At 33.2% G+C, this 24109-nt stretch overlaps 2 protein-coding genes and 1 long non-coding RNA gene across 6 annotated transcripts in view; 1 reads left to right on the forward strand and 2 right to left on the reverse strand.

Annotated features, from left to right (window-relative positions):
* Positions 1-3470, forward strand: part of LOC126887247 (UTP--glucose-1-phosphate uridylyltransferase) — a 79705-nt gene extending 76235 nt beyond the window's left edge. For all 4 annotated transcript variants that reach the window (XM_050654659.1, XM_050654662.1, XM_050654661.1 and 1 more), the window contains exon 6: positions 3091-3470. In XM_050654659.1, the coding sequence (XP_050510616.1) occupies positions 3091-3198 (108 nt within the window). In that variant the 3' untranslated portion in view covers positions 3199-3470. The remainder of the gene's footprint in view (positions 1-3090) is intronic.
* Positions 3471-6307: 2837 nt separating this feature from the next.
* LOC126887249 (uncharacterized) lies at positions 6308-6807 on the reverse strand. The gene is made up of 2 exons (XR_007698997.1): positions 6543-6807; positions 6308-6444 (listed from the first exon to the last, which is right to left on the reverse strand). It is a non-coding gene; the product is annotated as an uncharacterized LOC126887249 (long non-coding RNA).
* Positions 6808-9103: 2296 nt separating this feature from the next.
* LOC126887251 (probable 39S ribosomal protein L45, mitochondrial) lies at positions 9104-23699 on the reverse strand. The gene is made up of 4 exons (XM_050654665.1): positions 23540-23699; positions 23172-23489; positions 20056-20406; positions 9104-9472 (listed from the first exon to the last, which is right to left on the reverse strand). The coding sequence occupies exons 1-4, from the start codon at positions 23582-23584 to the stop codon at positions 9185-9187; spliced, it is 1002 nt and encodes a 333-aa protein (XP_050510622.1). The 5' UTR covers positions 23585-23699; the 3' UTR covers positions 9104-9184.
* Between the last annotated feature and the right edge of the window lie 410 nt (positions 23700-24109).

The following is a 24109-nucleotide window of genomic DNA, read 5'->3' on the forward strand; positions in this document are numbered from 1 at the left end:
TTTTCTTCTTTCTAGCATGATCGGGCCTGTTCATTACCATCAAGTCTTCCCTGGACGATGAGGTCCAGCATTCTCGCCATCGTTTTGGTGGTCTTCCCTGTGGTCTTTTACCTACTGGGTTATTCGTTTCTGCAGTTTTAACGAGTCTGCTGTTCTCCATTCTCTTTATATGTTTGTTCCAATATCTTCGTCTCTGACTCACCTTCCTATGTCCTATATTCCGCGTTTTTGTCTGATGTTTTAAATTTTTATTCTGACGTAGAGTTTTGCCTTGTATACTTCTTAGTGTTCTCATCATTTGTAATGTTCTATTTGTGTCTGGTCTTGTTTCTGCTGCATATGTTATAATAGGTCTTATTGTTGTTTTATATATTTTGACTTTGCTTTCAGTATTTAGATATTTGTTCTTCCATACGATTTTTTTCAGGCATCCCGATTTTTATTCATCCTTCTTTCATTGTTTGTTCTCTGACCTTTTTTGAGAGATTTCCATAGCTTGTTATTTCCGCTCCAAGATATTTGAAGTGATTCACCTGTTCCACAGTTTTGGAGTCAATTTCCAATTTGCATCTTATCGGTTCTTTGGAAATTACTAGGTCCTTGTCTTCTCGCTGTTGATTAGCATATTTAGTTCTTTAGCTTTAGTATTAAATACATGCAGTAACTTTTGGAGAGTGTCTTCAGAATCGGCGATAATGACAGCATCGTCAGCGTAGCAAACGACTCTACAGAATGTGTTACCCAAGGGTAAGTTTGCGAGATATATTCTTCCATGAATAAATTAAAATAAACAATTCATTATTTATTTGAAACTCTCCTCCTCCTCTATATCTTCTCCTTCGTAAGGATGTAGTGGCGTCATGTATTTTGTTTGACCCTTCTTGTTTGAGTTTCTCATCGTTTAATGACATTGACGATCATCACCGTCCATTTTACTCTGTCTGCAGCGGTTCTGAAGAGTATTATTATGTTTATATTCCACTGTTTTAAATTTTCCAACAAAGAGGTGCTTCGTCTCCCCGGTCCTGTTTTTTCCTTCCACTTTCCTTGTATAACCAATCACATAGACTCATATTTTTTATTTCGTAGTATGTGACTCATTTTTCTTGCCTTCATAGTGTTGAGTATATCTTTTTCTTTTATTTCATTTTCCCTGTATAATAAATTTCATTGAATAATATTCTACTAACCAAGTACGAAAACTCAAAGAAGTACCACAAAATGTATATATTAAAAGGTCATACAAGGACGCGTTTCGGCTCTTCGCGAGCCATCATCAGCTTAAAAATACAGGAACAAAGACAAAGGACTTACCATACCAGGAAGGAGAATGAATCCACTAGTTTACATTATCTACGGTTCTATAGACTTCATTATTATATCTTTTATAGGTTATATAGACATATAAAAGATATAATAATGAAGTCTGTAGAACCGTAGATAATGTAAACTACTGGATTCTTTCTCCTTCCTGGTCTGGTCAGTCCTTTGTCTTTGTTCCTGTATTTTTAAGCTGATGATGGCTCGTGAAGAGCCGAAACGCGTCCCTGTATGACCTTTTAATATATACATTTTGTGGTACTTCTTTGAGTTTTCGTACTTCGTCACCTCGAGACCACTTTGAGAATGGATGCTTCTCTTCAAATATTCTACTAGTTTATAAATGTGGCTTTCTGTTAGGATTGTTAAGATTTTTGTAGGTATTTCATCCGTTCCCATGGCTTATGGGATCATGGTCAAACCTCTTGGTTCTATTGTCTCTATTCTTTCGTCGTCTTCAAATAACCCTTGTATATATTCTTCCCATCAGTTTATTTTGTCTGTATTTATACTTACTTTGTTGTTTTTGTCCAATATGTTTCTACTTCTGTTTCAACTCTTTTTTTGTATATGCCAACTGATTCTTTAATTTTCCTGTTTATGTTAAAGCTGTCATGTTGTTTTTCCAATCTTCCTATTTCTGCATATTTTGCTAATAGCCAGTTCCTTCGTTTCTGTGATTTTTTGTTTGTTTTATTTACGTTTTTGTATTGTTGTTCGTTTTTATTCTTGTATTTCGTCTTTCCGATATCAATCACTTTATTTCTTGTGTTATCCCTTGTTTCCTTTTGGGGGATTTATCGCTCTCCAGTTGATATTGTATGATATAACCGCAGGATATTCTCCAACTCTATCCATTTTTCTGTAGCGTTAAGTTGTCCTTGTCTTTGTATTTTCTGGACTTCCTTGTGTATTTTTTGTTCTTTGATCTGTTGGCAGAGATCAGCTTCTTGTCTTCTTAGATTAATTCTAGATGCCTTGGTGGCTGTTTTTATTTTCTTTAGTTTGAATTTCATGTATTCTAAAACAATGAAAGAGTAAAAACATACACCTACCTTGGCACGAACGTCAATGAAAATTGGGACCATTCTCTAGAAATCAAATGTAGAATAGAGAAAGCAAGATCTGCATTTCAAAAAATGACTAAGCTGTTCAAATGTCATGATTTATCAATCCCCATAAAAACCAGGTTACTACGATGTTATATACTTCCTATACTGTTATATGGAGTTGAGTTGTGGACTCTCACAGACGCCACCTACAAGAAAATTGAGGCTTTACGTTCACGTTACTAACCAGGGTGTTTTGTTGAGAATGCAAATAGAAAAAGAGCTGTTAACCACAATAAAAACAGCCAGAATCGAGTATCTCGGTCACATCATGAGAAACAGCGAGAGATATGGACTGCTGCAACTAATCTTACAGGGAAAAGTAGAAGGAACACAAGGACCAGGAAGGCGAAGGATTTCCTGGCTGAAAAATTTACGTACTTGTTTCAACACAACAACTACAAAACTTTTCAGAGCAGCAGTATGCAAAGTACAGATTGCCATGATGGTGGCCAACATCCGAAAAGGATAAGCACTACAAGAATATGGCGTTGGGGAATCTTTGGTTTATAATTATGTACTCAATCTGTTTTTTTTAACTCCATGTGTTCTTGATATTCGTTCGTTGTTCGTTGTCCTTGCAAAACTGAACTAATATATATCCTCTCAACTATTAGTATCCTCTCTAATAAATTAATATTTAATATGTATATTTTTTTAGGGTACTGTCATCATTATTGCCAACCATGGTGACAGAATAGACATACCTGCCGGTGCCATTTTGGAAAACAAAATAGTTTCAGGAAATATGAGAATATTGGATCATTAAACAGCCATAGCCAGCAAGAGTACTTAAACGATATAGAACTTATAAGATTCTAAATTAAGATTGTTATTTAATGTCATACAATATTTAAATGAGATTGAAAAGATTGTGCGAACGATATTTAAAAAATTATACTATATTTTTGTTGTTATTTTTTGGTAACTACTTTGTTATGAAAATCGTTGTTTTTATTTACATTGCACAAAATTGTATCTTATATAAAAAATGTATATTTTCTCATGTTTTGTTGTATAATAAAAATCTCGTGATGTGAATTGCTTTATATCTCAGATACCTTTTTGACGCTTCTTCTTTTTTGGTACTGAATATTAAAATTTTTCAAAAAAAAAAAAAGACTAAGTTTTTCAACCTAATAAAAATATTTGTAAATTAAATATTTTTAAAAGATTTTTAATTGAAAAACTTTATTGGCCCATTTCCAAAGTTTTTAAATTAAAAATCTTTTAAAAATATTTAATTTACAAATATTTTTATTAGGTTGAAAAACTTAGTCTTTTATTTAGCAGATGCCGCTAGGCACCTACTACCATCTCGTCAGTTGCGGTGGGAGAGATATGTCGAAAATTTTTACCTGGGCCGGAGAAAAGCAGCCTATGCAGTCTCTGATGAACCTCTGACAAGAGGTGAAATCGTCGATAAGAGTGCTGGCTGCACTCTCTGATCTGAGTAAAAATTAAGACAGTTTTGGTTTCGCACCGCAACTGAATGAATAAAAATGGTATACATTTTTATTTTTAAAATTTTTCAGTTTAAAACGTGTTTATATGATAAAAAAGAAGATAAAGAGGGAAATTATTTCATCATAAATCGTGCTTTGGAAAGTTTTTAAGATTTTGAATAACATTTTTGTCTCAATTTCCTTGATAGTTTGGAAGATCTGTGTCCCAACATATTTTTTGCCACTATGCATATGAAGTTTTCCCTTTTTATTCATTTTTGAAGTTATACTTCTTTACCGGCGATACGAGGGTGAATTTTTATATGTTAAAACCTATGATCCCAGCGCATGCGCATTATAACTTTGTTCTGATTGGATGTTCAAATGACATGTCAAAAATTATTCAATATGGCGGCTGTGGCACAGCTGTAGTTAGATTATTTATGGTTGTTGCGTTTTAAAATTTGTGTGAAAAGAAACAAACAAAAGTTGGTTAATAGTTATACTGCCTTTTTAAATAGTTTTCATATACCTATATTTTTTGACTTTTGGGCTATTTTGGACAAGGAAAACTCATTTTAATTTGGTAAGTAGTTTTTATTATAATCATATTGTAATTATACATTTGGATTAGGTTGAAATACAGTAGAGCGTCGATTATCCGAACTAATTGGGGGACATAGGTGTTCGGATAATCGAACTACAATATATTGATACATATTTATAGTCATACATATTTATCCACAAGTGAATAAAAGCCATATTTATATACCTACATATTTATTTATATCTTGATAATGACAACTAGCAACTAAACAAAAAAGTGCAGTCTTTGCAACAACATAATTATTTTTGGATACAATATTGAAGAAAATTGAAGATATTTTAAGCGTCAATTACTAACGCTTGCTCGGTATTCGAGTGCGGGACGCGGGAGTCGATAGTTCGAATAAGCGGTCGTTCGATTGATCGACGTTCGGATAATCGACGCTCTACTGTACATTTATTTTCTCAAGAATGGGGATTTTAGAGAGAAATCCCAAATTAGGTCCGATTTTTATTTTTAAATTATGATTTTTTGGCGTAGATTTATTTATCTAGTAGGTATGTAATGTCCAACAAAAGTTCTACCAATCTTCATCAATATTGTTTTCTTACTGTTTTGTTATATTTTAATATTTTCTTCCACAACATTTAAACTACATAATTTAATTATATTCAAAACAACTGTCAAACAGTAAAACGTTCAGTTACCCTATTTTTCCACATGACAAATAATGTGGAATTGGACGAGTGAGTCTAGGCTTCGATTACGAATCAAAGCGCCCCGAAATTCGCGGGTTCGATGCCCGATGCAAGTTTTTATTTTTTTTATGCATTTTATGATTGTAAGTATATTTGTTATATAATTTTTTTTCAGAAAATGCGTATTTAAAATTTTTGCCAACAATTATTATCGTTCAGAAATCATTTTTTCTTTGTGGCATTTTTCAATGTGTTTGTGTGCGTTTTATTCTTTTATTTTTTTAAATTTTTGGTATTGTCTTAAAAATCACATAATATGTAGTAGAAGTATAACTTCCTACGTGCGTACAAAGTACACACACATTCTTTTTTTTTTAAACTTTGTTTGACTATTACCAGGTCTCTTTATTCTAGAACTTCTTTCCTGATGTCTTTTTAAGTACATATTGCAATAGCGGTATCTCTAATCATGATCATATTCCTCTAAATAGGACTTTTCATCGATTTCGAGCTTCTGTCATATGTTGTATAATCTGTGTATAATATTAATATACACGGATTAAACGACATATGACAGAAGCTCGAAACAAATGACTGTGAATGAAAAGCCCTATTGGGTATATTAGGATGAAACCAAATGCCTTCTAATGGCACTTCAACCAGGCCCGGGTTTACCCCTACTAGCGCCCTAAGGCCCAGCTGTTTTTACCGCCCTGCCTCTCTCATCTACTCCTCTCCATGTAGCTGACCCCATGCCCAGTGATGAAACACTCATTTAAAAAAAAATAAAGGGAGGCCTTTAACTTTGGAATAAACCAACCAAGATCTATTTTGAGTTTCGCCATTGAGCATTTTTCTCACGAACATACTTTTAGAGGCATAACGCACCATAGAAAAAAGTGTTGTGTGATTTGGTAGAATGCGATCTTACTCTTTGAAAAATATGTCACGTATTTCAGCGCCATCTCAGCACCTGGTTAAATGGAAGGGTACTACATATCTGGCCTCCACATAAGTGGTCTGTAGCTTCGACATGATAGGTGTGAAATTTTAAACGTTCTTGCTGTTGATTGGATAGGAAGAGTGGCGTAATCTAGCCTCCATGCTAGGTACATCATAGCCTCCATACGCTACTTCCAATATTTAATATTTTATTCAAGTGGACAATAAAGGCACAACACAAACAACTTTTGATTCTTAATTATTTATTTATACAATAATGTGACATTTTATATAGAAATATGAGTATTTAATTTGGATTAAATATGTTTACTCGTTGAATTTTTCCTCCGTCTGCACACAACACCTGATGGGAGCCATTAGACCTAACAACAAAACGCGAAATAAAATGTGTATTTTAAAACTGTTGGATAAACAGTACCTACAATCAGAAAATCTCTACCTTACAATCAGAAAAACTTACCTTTAAAAAGGTACTCGATTACAAAATATCAAAAAACACGACTGAATATCAGCTTTTTATGGTGACACAAACACATCACATAAACCGACCATATAAAATGACTGAACGACAACGAACGAACGAACACGAACACTAAACACAGATTCACAGATAGCGCAGGATTTGTCAAAACTCATGTTCCACCAATCACAATGCCGACATCAGCGCCTCTGACAGAATGGAAGGAAAATAAATACGATTACATGTTTTCTATTAGAGTGCGCGGGGCATGTAACGCACTTTATCTGAGTACTGTCTTTTTGATGTACTGAAGTCCGCGTCACAGTTTTGTAAAACACCGTGGACAGCGACATGATCACGCAGTTTCTCAGAAATTTCTCAATTTTCAATGTCAATGTCAAATTTGCAAAAGTCTCAGAATTTTCCACACTCATTAACAGTCTCACCTTTTCCACTTTGATTGCCATCTGAAATGAAAACACTAGGGGCCGGTTGTTCGAACGCTAATCAACAATGATCACTATCAAATATTTAATTACTGTCAAAACTGTCAATACCAACTTTGGTTGGGTTGCTAAAAACATAATTGATTACAATTCTGAGACTATAATCAATTAATATAACAATAATTATTAACATAATTGATAATAAATCTCATAATTTTAATTAATTATGTTTTCAGCAACCCAAACAAAGTTGACATTGACAGTTTGGTGACAGTAATTAAATATTTGAAATAAATTTAAGTCATATATTTTAAGTCAAAACTAAACCGTCTATTTTTGTATTTTAATTAAATATTTGATAATGATAATTGTTGATTAGCGTTCGAACAACCGGCCCTAGAACTAGTAGACGGCAACGGCAACAAGATAGCATCACGATCATCATAAGTCTCACCTTTTCCACTTTGATTGCCATCTGAAATGGAAACACTAGGGGCCGGTTGTTCGAACGCTAATCAGCATTGATCACTATCAAATATTTAATTACTGTCACAACTGTCAATGTCAACTTTGGTTGGGTTGCTGAAAACATAGTTAATTGTAATTATGAGATTAGTTAGTCAATTAACATAACAATTATTAACATAATTGATTAACTAATTTCATAATTGTCATCAATAATTATGTTTTCGGCAACCCAACCAAAGTTGACATTGACAGTTGTGACAGTAATTAAGTATTTGATAGTGATCAATGTTGATTAGCGTTCGAACAACCGGCCCTAGAACTAGTAGACGGCAACAAGATAGCATCACGATCATTATCATCGGTTGATACCTCCGTTATGGTCTTACTTTTATCGATACTAAAAAAGGATGAAATTTTGGGAATTTTTCGTAATAAATCAGTCTCTTTTTCTTCCTTAGCCGCCCTCTTTAGTTTAAATTGATAGCCACTAGGTTTTCCAGGCTTACGAGGATCACTATTCGTATACATTTCACTAAACTATACAAAACCAAGAAGCAAATAATATCGAATCGACGGTCAAACATCAAAAGTAACGCGGCGATCACTACTCCTATACATTTGACCTTCATACCCCACCAAACGCGATTGCTTCAATTCCATGCAACGCAAGGCGACTCCTACCGATGGGTAGCGTAAGTGTAACAGTGTAAGTACAGGAACTCTTCTATTGTTTATGTTTTCTCGCGTCTCGGCATTCCTTCCTTCCCCCGCGTTTTCATTAGTCGCCCTCAAATTTCTGTCCCATTGAATTGAAAAATCTGAAATTTTGCGCCCTATAGGACCGGGCCTAGTCGACCTTATGGGAAACCTGGCCCTGACTTCAACCCTTTGTTAGCCTTAGCCTGCTAAACAATGTTCTTCCATTCTGCCCAGTTGGATACTTTCCTTCGCCACTGCCTGATGTTCAAGGTTTTAAGATCTTCCTCTATGTGGTCTATCCATCTTTTAAGAACCCTTTCTTTTGTTCTCTATTTTCTTGGGGCTTCCATCCCTGGACTACTTTTACAGCTCTATTATCTGGCATTATTTCTAAGTGACCAAGCCAGTTTAGCCATTTTAACTCTCTACGAACCATCGCTGCAATGGGTTTGATAAAAATATATTTCTTAGTATTTTGCGCTCAAATATTCTCGGTTGATTTTCATCAGTGGTTAAGAAGGTCCACATTTCACATCCATATGTGTGATGGTCCACATCCATATGGACCAGTGGTCTAATTACTGTTTTGTAGATTCTGTAACTTACTTTTCATTAAGTCTTTGTATGCATAAAAGCACTTATTACTGCTAAGAATCCGTGCTTGTAATTCTGGTTGTCATTTATTATTGCGCCTAGGTGGGGAAAAGCGGAGGCATATTCGTAATTGATGTCGAATTCAATTGGGTACAACGGTATGTTGTGCCATGCTTGTGACTGCGCCAATTGACTAAGAACTGTAGGGTCCTGTTCTCACATTTTATTATCTTATTACAAGGTATAAGTAAAAAATAATGAGATCAGCAAAAATACTTTCAGACTTATTTATCACATCAGATAGGTTCTGATCTCATAATAAACAAAACATTTTGACAATGAAGAAAAACCATGTAAAAGGACAAAAAAATTTAATCACATTTTTGTAGTAAATATTTATTTTAACAAATCTAAAATATCTAACTTATCATCCATCTAAGCCAAACTAAGTTTCTCTCCCTCTTTGTTTCCTTCAATAACTTTAGTTTCAGATGTTTTGTCTACTGTAACCTCAGTTTCTTCAACTGGTTCAACAATCTTCTTAAATGTTAATGATGAAGGTTCTCTAGGAGGAAGCCAGTCAGGAATTATTTTAGCGTGGACTCTCCAAGTACCATATTGATTGGCGAGGTGTTTTTCAAATACTACATATTCAAGAACATCTTTGGCAATAATTTCACTACCATGCATAAGCCTTCCAAATCTATCATATATGGCCAATGTCTAAAACAATTGATATAAATATGCAAAAATGTAATAATTATTTAAATAAATAAGTTATTTTGAGAAACATATAATATGCAAAAAAGCAAAGATATTTTATTATCAACAATATTTCTCTGTTTTTATTTGTCTTATTCTATTCTGTATAGATTTATAGATTAAGCCACAAAAAAAATGTGAGTAAACAGAATAAAGGGAGATATATGTTGACAAGTAATAATTTTTAATCTACAAATTGTCATTATACTACATGAGTGTGGCTATAGTTCTGTCGAATGAAAATTTATTTGTTTATTTTCGAGATTACTGTTTAACTTTTAGTTTTTTTATTCATTTATTACCATTCTATATTTATCTTTATACTAGTAATACTCGGTATGATATTCAAGCTGTTCAATGTTGAGTCCATTAATCTCCTCAATAGTGAAAAAAAATCAAACACTTCAATAAAATAACTTTATAAAATACATCCACGGAATAATAGCCATTTCCTAATTATTACCACTGACAGTACATATCAATGATACCACACATCAACGCAGTGGCGGCTCGTGGCTTTAGGGACAGGGTCGGCAAGGTTTTGTCTCCTCAGATAGGTATGCCATCTAATTAAAAGGCTTCAATTTCATAGAAGATTCTTGGTTTTTGTTTTTTTTTTATTTTATTTTTTTTTTGTTTTTTTCCTATAAGTTTAGATCCTAAACCTGTTTATAAATTAACTCTAGTCTATGTTGTTTCGAAGTAGCAAAATGGGTTATAACGTCATTGTAAAATTTATTACTGTTTTGGAGAGGTTTTAAAAGTTTTTTTCTATTGACATTTGAGACAAGTTTGACATTATGTATCTCTTGTTTCATGGTGTTTCGACAATACGTTTTGACTCTTTTGAGACAAGAGGAATCCCGTTCATTTGAGGCAGAATTTGCCCACATTTGAGCACAATAATTTATTAATTTCGGTAACAGTTTGTTATAACTAATGAATTGCAGTTTATGAAATTAAACATATTTTGTAACATCCCACCTTCCGAAAATATTTACATCAGCATATAAAACTGTTAATCCATTTTCTTATTTTATTTGATTAAAGAATGATGGATAATTTTTAATGAACTTGTCTAATAGATATTTTGAAAATTGTTTGGAAATAATAATTGAGTTATCCTTCGACTCAAAAAGGTCCGGAACATTGTTTAAATAATCAAAATGTCAACAAATGAAGAAAAAATTGGATTTTTTTCTTCGTTTTTTGATTTTAACTTTCAAAGTGTTCACTTCTGAGAAAAGTTATTGGTTCGTCCACATAAGTAGGAATAACAATTTTTAATTTTCTTGTTTTTGTAAAGAATATTTTAATTCATTTTCTTTTCAATATTATGGGACACCCCGTATATACGAGTAGGCCAATACCTAATTCAGTGAGTATGTATTAATTTTTATCATTATTTTCAAGTAAAAACCTTAAAGTTTTTTGTATGTAATTACCTGCCTACTCGCCTCATTTTAAAAAGACAATTCGCCAACCAACTCTCTTGGTTAACAGTCACTTACAATTATTCCGAAAAGTGTATAGAAACTCAATATAGTCCTCGCGAGTGATTTATACTACTCAGCAATAGCAGTACGAAAAATAGCAGGCCTGCTCCAGCTTGTGCAACGAGAAATGACAAGGTAGGAAATATTTTTATTACAATTTACTTTAAGGTCTTGTTTTTTTACTGTTATTTTTTTATTCTATTTTAAATTCACCCTATGCTAAACAGTCCACTAATAAAGCTCTCACTGAGTTAGTAGTCTCCTCCAAGATGATTTATTGATCCGTTACGAGCCTGATAGATCCATTTTCTATATTTTTTTCTTGCATTTTTCATTTTTCTAAGAGGGTAATATAGTCGGGGAAAGTTTCTTTTAAACCTGAATTGTTTGATTTTATTGTCATACTTTGCTAATTTACAAAGATCAGAATCAAATTCAGGTTATTTAACCGCATTTCCTTTGACTTTATTTTTTTGTTATTCTTTAACATAAGGCGATAAAATATTCTTTACAAAATTAAAATCACGTATCAATTAGTAAATTGGTTTTTTGTTTGTGCCGATCGTTAGTGGTACCTATACCTCAGTTAATGTTGTTTTTTAAGTAAAAAAGGAACACATTAATGTAAAAGTAATTATTATTAAATTGTCAACGTCGGCCAATAGACAAATTTTGTTATAATAATTATTATACAGGTTGACTCTATTATAGATGAAACTGTGTGTTTATTTTACACAGTAATTTTTATTTAAAGGGTTTATGTTTTATAATTATTTTTTGTCTATAAATATTCAAATAGCAGAGGACATAGTTTTCTATTTTATTAGCACAAAGTTCGGTTGTATTTTATTAATTTTCGTGTGGTGAACCTATTTTATTTCCTAACGCTAATTTCATATTTTTCTAAATTTATTAATTCTACATTTAAATTTACAAAATGGCAGATAAAATTAAAAAATATCAATCTTTAAGACAAGTTGAAGTGCAACAAATGACTGAAATTCATGCTGTTGCTTTAAAGGTAGCTGCTGACGATAAGAATTTTTACCCGGTTTTGGAAGTTATGTATGAAGGATTGGAAAAAATTCGTGACAATTTTTATGATCTTCATAATAAAATAATTATGTTAGTTTCTGAGCAAGATAATGAGGACGCGCTATTTAAAGTCGAAGATGATTGCCGTAGTAATTTTGACAAATTATATTATAAAATTAAATTAACATACGTGCAAGCCTTTAGAAAATCTTCAACATCAAGTCAGCAAACTACATCAACTTCACAGTCTCAAAATCCTTTACCTATAAATTATTTTAATTTACCGAAACCGGAATTGCCATCTTTCAGTGGAAAAATAACTGAATTTAGAAGTTTTATAGATCAGTTTGATGCTCGCGTTCATACTCTTACTTACTTACAACCAATTGACAAATTTAATTTGTTACTATCGTGTTTAAAGGGTGCAGCGCGCGATGCTGTGGATCATATTGACATCACAGCAAACAATTATCCAATTGCCTATGATCTGCTTTGTGAAAGGTTTAATAATGTTAGGGTAATCGCTGCCAATTTATGGAATAACCTTGAAAGTTCACCACAACTGACTTCAGAAGATCCAAAAGAACTACGCAAGTTGTTAGATACATTTTCGAAAAATGTGGCATCTCTAAATAAGCTAGGACTACCCACAGTACATTGGGATTTTATACTTGTTCAAATGATTTTAAAACGATTAACTGTTTCTTTAGTAACACGTTTTGAGCTTTTTCATAATAATTCAACCATCCCAAGCTATAAAAAACTGATTGATTTTTTAAATCAAAGTTGTCTCGCTTTAGATAATATTGATTTTCACACTAAACCAAAATCTAACTTTTCTAAAAAACCTAATTCTTCCAAATCTACATCATTGCTTGCTCAAACAGAACCTGAACCAAAATGTTCTATCTGTAAAACTAATGATACCCATGCCATTTATAAATGCTCCGTTTTTTTGGCAAAATCTCCTGTAGATCGATTTCAATTAATAAAAAAGAACAAGATGTGTATTAACTGTCTTGGATCACATCGTTCTAGCCTATGCAAATCTACATGGACTTGTCACTCGTGCCATAAAAAACATCATACACTACTTTGCTTCTCCTCTTCTAAGAAAGAAGAGAATGTTCAAGATTCGGCGGCATCCACTTTAAATTCAACGACTGGATCATCCGTTTCTGTGTGTTTTTCTTCCGCTGATAAAAGTACTTTGCTTTCCACTGCATGTATTGAGGTGCTTGATTGTCACGGTAACTACCAACCTGTTAGGTGTCTGTTAGATTCGGGAAGCATGACGTCCTTCATCTGTCAAAAGACCCTTAGGCGTTTAGGTTTACGTACCATGAAAACTTCAGCTAACATCCAAGGATTAGGTTCTATGCAGTCGAACACTAATTTAGGTGGGGTTACCATTTCTTTTAAACCAGTACGTAAATCTTCTCCTATTTTGACAACCGATGCGTTAGTCTTGAAAAAAATATGTGAGGATCAGCCTTTATGTAATTTAGAAGTTAATACTTGGCCCCATATTGCTAATTTAAAGTTAGCAGATGATAACTTCTTTCGTAGAGGATCCATAGACATTCTTTTAGGAGCTGATGTATTCTCTACAATTCTTTTGGATGGACGTATTTACGGCAATCAAGATGAACCTGATGCAATTAATACTATATTTGGCTATGTGCTTATGGGAAAAGTAAATATTTCAAAGGCACCTACTCTTACGTCTTTATTTTGCCAAGTTGAAGATACGGTTTCTTTGGATCAGCAAATAAAGAAATTCTGGGAATTAGAAGCAGTCCCTGAAGTTTTTTGCTTAGCTCCTGATGACGCTAAAGTGGAAAATATGTTTATGAATACTTATACGCGTGAACATTCAGGACGCTTTGTAGTAGATCTACCTTTTAAGGAAGAAAATCCTGTCTTTCCTAATATTAGATCACTTGCTCTTAGTAGGTTTTATTCATTAGAAAGAAGGCTTCAAAAATCTCCTGAACTTTATGACCAATACCGCACCTTTATGAAGGAATTTGTTGAGCTCGGTCACATGGAACCTGTCCCATTGAATAACTTCGATTCACCTTATGTTTACTATTTATCGCATCATTGTGTTTTAAGACCTGAAAGTCTAACAAGTAAATTAAGGGTCGTTTTTAATGGTTCCGGGCATCTTCCAAATCAACCCTCACTCAATGACAAATTATTCACTGGTCCTAAGCTTCAGACTGACATCTGTACAATTTTGATTAATTTTCGATTGCATGGTTATGTAATTACGGCCGATATTTCTAAAATGTATAGGCAAATTTTAATCAATCCTACTCAAACAGATTATCAAAGAGTACTTTGGCGTTCTAATAATTCTGAACCTGTTCGAGATCTTCGTATCAACAGAGTTGTTTATGGTCTCTCTTGTTCTCCTTATCTTGCTATTAGATGTCTACATCAGTTGGCTAATGATGACGGGGATTCGTTTCCTCTAGCAGCCGAGGCACTTAAAACTGGAACCTACGTTGATGATATCGTTTCTTCCTGTCCTAGTTTCGAAAATGCCTTAGCACTAAGAGACGAACTTATTGCCTTACTTGCCAAAGGAGGTTTTGAGTTGAAAAAATGGTCCAGTAATGTACCCGATTTATTGAAAGGATTAGCTGTATCAGATTTAGCAATAAAACCTCTTACATTTAATGATGATATTTCGTCCAAAACACTTAAAGTATTAGGGTTGGAATGGGACGCTTCTTCGGATAGATTTGCTTTTAAAGTTCAAGTTTTAGACTCTTCTTGTACAAAACGTCATCTTTTGTCCAATTTAGCAAAAATATTTGATCCTCTTGGATTTTTATCTCCAATAACATTTCTAATTAAACACCTTATTCAAAGAATATGGACTCAAAAGATTGGTTGGGATGATGCTCCATCAAAAGAAATTATCCGTTTGTGGAAAAAATACATTGATGATGTAGCATATTTGAGTAAATTAAATTTACCTCGTCGTTTATTAATTGACGATATTTTACGCTTAGAAGTTCACTGTTTTGGTGACGCTAGCGAGAAAGGTTACTGCGCTGTCTTGTACTTTCGATGCTTATCACCTTCAGGCCAACCTTTTGTTTCTTTTGTTATAGCTAAATCTAAGGTCGCACCCATTAATAAGGGACTTACTATTCCCAGATTAGAATTGTCTGCTGCGGTTTTAGTGGCTCGACTAGTCTCCTTTGTTTCTTCTGTTATTAAAGATAAAGTAGAAATCAAGGAAATATACTGTTATTCTGATTCTGCTGTTACATTACGTTGGTTACAATCTTCCCCTCATCAGTGGAAAACTTTTGTGAGCAATAGAGTAGCTTTTGTGCAGGATCGAGTAACTTCTTCATGTTGGCACTATGTTCCTTCTGAAGAAAATCCTGCTGACATTGGTTCAAGGGGTTGCTTACCCTCTGAGTTAATTAACTGTTCCAAATGGTGGGTGGGGCCAACCTTCTTACAATCTGATCCGCTAACGTTCTTTGAACTTAATTCAAAGGAGTCTACTAATGTAAATTTGGAAGTGCGGACTGTCGCATTGATTGCTGAAATTCCCAATAATTTTTTAGATATTTTATTGGATCGTCATTCGTCTTTAAATAGGTGTGTTCGATGTTTGTGTTACATTATTCGTTTTTTCCATTATGTAACCAAAAACCGATATGGTAATCTGGAAATAGGTTGTTTAAGTTTATTGGAGCAACATAACTCCTTACTGGTTTTTGTTAAACGAACACAGCAGATCTTTTTTAATACTTTAATAAATTTTATCCAAGATAAACAGCTGCTTCCAAAAAATTTAAGAAAGCTTTCACCTTTTATCGATGCAAAGGGAATTCTACGTGTAGGTAGTCGCCTAGCTAATGCGCCCATTTCGTATGATCGCAAATTTCCGGCATTACTTCCTAACAGTTGTAAATTAACTGATATGATTATTGAATCTACTCATCTGCAATATCTACACGCCGGGCTTCAAACTGTTCAATACCTAATTTCTCAGCGTTTTTGGATTATATCTTCCAAACGAGCCATTCGTAGAGTACTGTCTAAATGTGTTAAATGTTTTAAGGTGAATCCTTTGTCTCCAGTTCCGTTAATGGGAAATCTACCGCTAGCTCGAATATCTCAACTAAAACCTTTCAGTAATGTTGGAGTTGATTTTGCGGGCCCTTTTCCTATAAGAGCTTCCAAACTTCGAAAGTCTCAAACTCTTAAAGCGTATTTGTCGTTTTTTATTTGTTTCTCAACAAAAGCTCTTCATTTAGAGCTCGTATCTGATTTATCCACTGACGCGTTTTTAGCTGCGTTTAAGCGATTTGTCAGTCGTAGAGGCCGATGTCAACATGTTTATAGTGACAATGGCACTAACTTTGTTGGAGCCAGAGCAGAACTTAACAGATTGGCATCACAAGCTGCTTCTCATGAATCTATTCAATGGCATCTCATTCCCCCTTCTTCTCCACACTTTGGAGGTTTATGGGAATCTAATATTAAGACGGTAAAGGGTCATTTAATTCGCACAATTGGAGAACAAGTACTAACTTTTGAAGAGTTATATACTATTTTTTCTCAAATTGAGGCCATCATGAATTCGAGGCCAATATGCCCGTTAAGTTCAGACCCAAACGATCTTAGTGCGTTAACTCCAGGACATTTTTTGACCATGGAGCCTTTGAGTGCTCCGCCCGAAGAAACGTTGCTCGATGTTCCGCACAATCGGTTGAATCGTTGGCAATTATTAAATAAGTTGCACCAACAGATTTGGGAACGGTGGTCTAAGGAGTACCTCCAAACTCTTCATCAAAGGGTTAAATGGAATTCTCCGTCTCCAAACGTCCAACTAGGTACCTTAGTGGTAATCCGCCAAAATAATATTCCCCCGCTACAATGGCCTTTGGGCCGTATAATTGAGGTTCATCCTGGATCTGATGGTATAGTTAGAGTGGCCACAGTGAAAACTAATAGTGGTATATATAAACGCTCTATAGTAAAATTATGTCCTTTGCCTTTTGAGCCGTAACAATACTGCGTATTGTGGTGGGCGGTTGTGGTTCGTCCACATAAGTAGGAATAACAATTTTTAATTTTCTTGTTTTTGTAAAGAATATTTTAATTCATTTTCTTTTCAATATTATGGGACACCCCGTATATACGAGTAGGCCAATACCTAATTCAGTGAGTATGTATTAATTTTTATCATTATTTTCAAGTAAAAACCTTAAAGTTTTTTGTATGTAATTACCTGCCTACTCGCCTCATTTTAAAAAGACAATTCGCCAACCAACTCTCTTGGTTAACAGTCACTTACAATTATTCCGAAAAGTGTATAGAAACTCAATATAGTCCTCGCGAGTGATTTATACTACTCAGCAATAGCAGTACGAAAAATAGCAGGCCTGCTCCAGCTTGTGCAACGAGAAATGACAAGGTAGGAAATATTTTTATTACAATTTACTTTAAGGTCTGGTTTTTTTACTGTTATTTTTTTATTCTATTTTAAATTCACCCTATGCTAAACAGTCCACTAATAAAGCTCTCACTGAGTTAGTAGTCTCCTCCAAGATGATTTAGTTATACTGACATAAAAGCTGCGTAATTAAATTTCCTACATTATAGAATTGGTTAAAATTTTTAAAAAGTGTCATCCTTGTTGCAAAACGGCAATAATTGCGAAAAAAAAACATACAAAACAAGTATTCGCATTTTACCTTTTTCAACCATTTATGCTACACTTACGACCTTCATATTTTAACCGGAAAACCTTTATGATATAATAAAACAATACTGTAAATTTCATTAAGATCGATTCAACAGATTTTGCAAAATAAATTTTGCAATCCAGCTTTTGCAAAAAATTATTATTTTTTAAATGTTGCAGTACTGACAATAAAGCAGATAGCAAGTTGAATTTTTTTTACACATATAGAAGAAAGGTACAGTATTCTTCTATACGTAAAAATAAATTCAACTTGCAAAATGATTTTTTTTGCGAAAGCTGGATTGCAAAGTTTATTTTGCAAAATCTATTAAACCCATCTTAATGAAATTCAAAGTATTGTTTTATTATATGATATAGTTTTTCTGGGTAAAATTATGAAGGTCCTAAGTGTAGCATAAATGGTTGAAAAACGTAAAATGCAAATACTTGTTTTTTTATGATTTTTTCGTAATTATTGCTATTTTGCAACAAGGGTGACAATTTTTAAAATCTTTAACTAATCCTATATTGTAGAAAATTTAATTACGCAACTTTTATGTCAGTGCAACTTTTCTCGAAAAAGAATACTTTTAAAGTTATAATCAAAAAATGAAGAAAAAAATCGAATTTTTCCTTCATTTTTTGACATTTTGATTATTTAAACAATGTTCCGGACCTTTTTGAGTGGGAGGATAACTCAAATATTACTAATATGAGTTATTTTCAAGCAATTTCTGCAAACAAATATGAGTCACCTCTCAACGTCCAAATTAATGTACTAATATTTTTAAAGATGCGCCCTGGTCTATAATAGGTACGTGTCTTGTTGCCATTTGCAGATCACCGCTCGGCAGATTGTTTATCTGCCGTACTTGCCATTCAAATAAATACGGGGAATGTATAATTGGTTGCCTATCTGCTAATATTCCATAGCTTCTTATTACAAGCAAATGGTCACTCTGGGGACGGCTTGCCGAAGCGGGCCTTATAAGAATTCACACAATCGCAATCGGGTGCATGGCTAGGATCATTATTTTGAAAAGTCTCTTACGCACAGCGCACGGGATCACTTAACGTATTGGATCGATTGAATCATTTTAAAAACAATGAATAAAATTTAGTCTGTATTATCTCACACAGATATTTTTGAAGTTATACTTCTTTACGCGCGATAGAGGGTGAATTTTAATAGGATTAAAACCTTTGATCCCGGCGCAGTCGCATTACAACTTTGTTCTGATTGGATGTTCAAATGACATGACAAAAATTATCCAATATGGCAAAACAAAAAAGTTTATAATTGTAGTGATTTTTAAATAGTTTTTAAAGCAACAGGTACGTAATAATTGTAAATGTATCATAGGTACCTACCAAAATACATAGTATGTAATATCATTTGAACTATCATTTGAACCTACCAAAATACATAGTAAGTATGTAATACTTTTATTTACATAATTTGATTACCATCAAAATTTCTATCAATATTTACCTAATATATTGTTTTCTTACTCTATGTTTTGTTGTATTTTTTCAATTCTAAATCATTTCAATTCAAAATCAAAATAATTTGATTTACATAATGCAAAAATGTCAAAAGTTTAATCCGTTTAGTTAGTCGATCTTCGCACATAATGACACACTGTCTCCGTGGCGAAGTGTAAAATGCGAGTGAACCCCAATACAACGCCAATACCAGCCGCGCTCGTAAGTTGGTTCAAATCCCAATAGAAACTTTTGTTTTTTTATTTTTTTTATACATTTTATGATTGTAAGTATATTTATTATATAATTTTATTTTCAGAAAATACGTATTTAGTTAAAAAAATTTCCGACAATTAATGTTCAGAAATCATTTGCGGCATTTTTAATGTGTTTGTGTGTGTTTTATTCTTTTATTATTTTAATTTTTGGCACTGTTTTAATAAAAATGTTTGAGAAGTAGTAAGTATAAATTAGTTTTATATTTAAATAAAATATAAATAAAAAATATATTAATTTCGTTTATAATTATATAATCATATAAAAGAAGTATAACTGCTTACGTGCGTACAAAGTACACACACACATTCTTTTTTTTTATTTCACAGAAACGAATATCATCAACTCTGATTAACTTAAATATTTAAAAAAATCTATAATGTGTCCATAAATGTGTGGGTCGGCACTGCCGACCCTGACCAGCCGCCACTGCATCAACGTATGTTTCACTTTATGTTTTGATTTAACTTGTTTGAAAATGAATTATGACGTTTGGGCAAAGATAAAATGGAACAACTATATCTTACCTGTTGAGTATGGAACCTCACTGTGATTTGAGCAAAAATGTTCTCTTTTGATACAACATCAGTACATCTCGCCTGTACAACTCTTGGTAGTTCTAATTCTTTAATGTATTTCCAGCGAAGAGTCTTGTTTTTAATATTGTGGGTAACTTCGGGGTATGCTCTTTCTGTGACATAGTCTATAAGATTTTCTTTATCATCAGAAGCTAAAATCTCATGCATTTTGATATAAATTTTTTCAGCATCTTTACAAAACTGTGGTGTGTCGAATTCTTCCTCAAACTGACGAACTTTCCTTATTGCCATCATTGTAGTTGTTTTCTTTTGCAAAAATTGCACACTCTGCATTGCTCCCTACAATTTTAACAAAAAACATATTTGATAATGTTGAAAGTGAATAAGTGAAAGAACATTCACTAGAACAAGGAGTGTTTCAAAGTTTAAAGACAAACTGAAAACGTTCATCTTTACAACCTTGCTTATTGAGTTAATAAATGAAATCAACAATACATCAAAATCTATCATTAACAAAAAAATATTGAAATGGTTTGATTTCTATAAACTTTGAATAGCAGTGTTTTCGGAAAAATAAACAAAAATATTGCATAATGTCGTGGCAACTAAATGTGCGGACAATTAAAGAAATTACTATTTTAATATTGGGTTACATCGACACTTATCATCACAATTGTGGCATTGTTCTTACTAAGATTAACACAAGTCAGGGTCAAAACTGTCGGATATATTGTTGATCTCATTCTTTAATTAAATACGCAAGGTTGTGATGATAAACGTTTTCAATAAATTTTTGTTTGTCCGAACATTTAGTTAGTCCCAATCTACTTTTGCAAAAATGAGAAAAGACATACAGCCCCGGCACAAAATTACGCCACTAAAAATTTTTGATTAAGTTTGACAATTTATAACTTTATTATTTGTAATCCGATTTTCAAGATTCTTGCATCAGTTTGTAGGTACATGTATTGACATCGATTGTTATTATTCCGGTAACAAAAAATTTCTGATTAGATGAAATTATACCGGGGTGAATGGAAGCATTGTATTTTCTCCTAACTTAAAAATTCTGCGAAAAAATTGAATGGCTAATTTTGTTTCATAATCCTTTCGTATTATGTCAGAGGCATCCCTAAGATTTTTTTTATTTGAATTATCCGAATATCTCTTTAAAGCCCTAAATAAAAACACTGCTTATAGGTTTATTTAATTAAAAATATCAAAAGCACTAAAACTAACAACACAAAACAAAATTAACAACAAAACAAAACAATTCAATAGCGGGTATGACCACCTCTCGCAGCAATGGCTGCTCGCAATCTGTTTGGCATCAAATGAATAAGATGTGTAACGCACTCTACCAGTGCCAATCTTAACTCTACCAAGTTTTCTGCAGGCCTAGGATGACAGCGAATAGCTATTTTCATTTCATTCCATAAATACTCAAAAGGATTGAGATCTGGGCTGCATTCCAATCTTATCAATCCAACCTCTATTTAGATATTCACGTTTATGAGTCAGTGTTTTTATTTACAAATAATGCAGCTCTTACAAGAAAAGAAATATTCAGATAATTCAAAAAAAAAAAATCTTAGGGATGCCCTCAGGATAATACGAAAGGACTATGAACAAAATCAGCTCTTCAATTTTCCACAGAATTTTTTAAAGTTAAGAGAAAATACAATGCTTTTATTCACTCTCGTATAATGCCCTCTAAACAAAAATTGTTTATTACCAGAATATTAACAAACGATGTCAATTCATGTACAGCTGGTTCCAAAAAAAAACTGATACGACTCTTGAAGCGTATTTTTTAGAAAATAGAGCAGTGTATTTTGAAGGATAAATACTTTTATTTACATTCTGTCACTGTCACTGCCAAATCTTAAAATTTGTCAGATAACTTATTCTGTTCAACCTCAAAAAATGGCTCCACATGCTAGCAACAACTAAAAGCAAGGATTGTAATGAAATTAGAAGATGGTTGGTCACTATCTGCCGTAGCGAACCATTTTAACGTAAGCAGACAACAGTTTTTAATATTAATAAAAGATGGAGAGAACAAGAAACTCTCGAAAGAAAGCAAGGTTCTGGAAGACCAAAAATATCTACCGCTCATGAAGATCGTACGCTTTTGGAGAGATTAGAAGAGAATCCTTTTGAAGATGCGAAAACTGCAAGAATTGTGTCACAGTTTCCAGGAAGAAAGACAACAACAATCCTTTTGAAGATGCGAAAACTGCAAGAATTGTGTCACAGTTTCCGGGAAGAAAGACAACAACTTGGCGCAGAATTAAAGCATCGCGTCTTAGGTACCGAACTGCAGCAAAAAAAAACAAGCTTTTGCACCAGAACAAAAGCAATCAAGACTTATATTTGCTTTAAACCATCAGCTACAAAATCAAGATTTTTGAGACAGGGATATATTTACATATGAGAAAATTTTTCAATCTTCTAAAAAGATTTGTTTATTTTATTATTTGTCTGTCATAATAAATATAATATAATGTCAAACCAATCAAATACACTGCTTGACATGATCAAATCTTACTAAGAGTCGTATCAGTTTTTTTAGGAACCAGCTGTACCTACAAACTGATACAAGAATACTGAAAATCAGAATAAAAATAAAACAGTTATAAATTATTGTCAAACTTTATCAAAAATATTTAATGGCAGAATTTTGTGCTGGGGAGTGTATTTTGCAGCCACAATCTTAATATTGATCTTTGTGTTCAAATGATATAATGCTACCGTATGGAATGATACTACTATCCAGTCCTACCGTATGGAATGGAAGAGTGGACTCTTAAGTGACGTTATGCTTGAAAGTCTTTGAGACGTTGGTATAAGATGACTGCTAAGAATAAGATGGGTTAACAGATTTAGCAATGAGGTCTTTAGATGACAGAACCAAGCAACACAACTGGTCAATATAATAAAGAGACGCAAGCTGGAACACTTCGGTCACGTTATGAGACACCCAGAAAAATATGAATGTTGCATCTGATCATTCAGGGAAAGATCCAAGGTAAACATTGTCCTGGTAGAAGATCATGGCTGAAAAATCTAAGATACTCGAAAACACTCACAGAATATTATACCTGTTTAGATACTGGTGAAACTTTCCCGTCACCTTCTGGTGGTACATATGGCTCAAAAATAGCACCAGTTGAATGAATGAAATATTGCCGTTCAATCCAAGGACGGGGAGGCAGGATACCTTGCTCTTTTAATCTTTTCACTACTTCCTCATCTGGTAAATCTTCTACTCTTTCTTGGAATTTGGGCAATTCCACTGGCATAACTTTTAAACGACGAAAGAGTTTCCATTTAGGATTCCAATGTTTCGTTCGCCTATGTCTAACTATTTGTGTATTAGCACTAACTGCCGCTGGGGCCATAAAATTGTGACATACATCCTAAAAATAATTATAAGTATCTCCTTTGTTTACAGATAAAAAGAACTTACCTGAAGTAAACGTAAACCTAGTGTATTAGTAATTCTAAGAGTCATTGTTTTATTGTTATTTAACTATATTAAAAATTATTTTTAAAACATCATTTAAAAATTATAACCTAATTTTATTCTTCTACTTCTTTTTCATATAGACCATCATAACACACCACGCTTGTGGGTATTGAAATTTGGCAACGGCGCTAGAGGTCCTACAAAAATATAAAGTGAGTACGTAAAGGTTGGATTATCCATTTTTTCATGAATGGGCGATTTTGAGAAAAAGATTCCGAAACAGGGCATAGATTCCGTGCACTGTAGATATCTACAGTCGCTTTCTGTCGATGGCAATTGTCATGAAAATATTTGAATTTTTAGTTTTAATTCAAATATTTTCTTGTTTTACTAAGTGTCACTTCAGCATCAATTAGAGTATAACCTAGCAAAACTAGAAAATAATTCAATTAAAGCTAAAAATTCAAATATTTTCATGACAATTGACATCGATAGAAGGCGACTGTAGATATCTACAGTGCACGGAATCCAGGGCCAGGTCGATTTTTATATTTAAATTATGATTTTTTG

The sequence above is a fragment of the Diabrotica virgifera genome, chromosome 6 (assembly GCF_917563875.1).
Source record: "Diabrotica virgifera virgifera chromosome 6, PGI_DIABVI_V3a".
NCBI classification, from domain to species: domain Eukaryota; kingdom Metazoa; phylum Arthropoda; class Insecta; order Coleoptera; family Chrysomelidae; genus Diabrotica; species Diabrotica virgifera.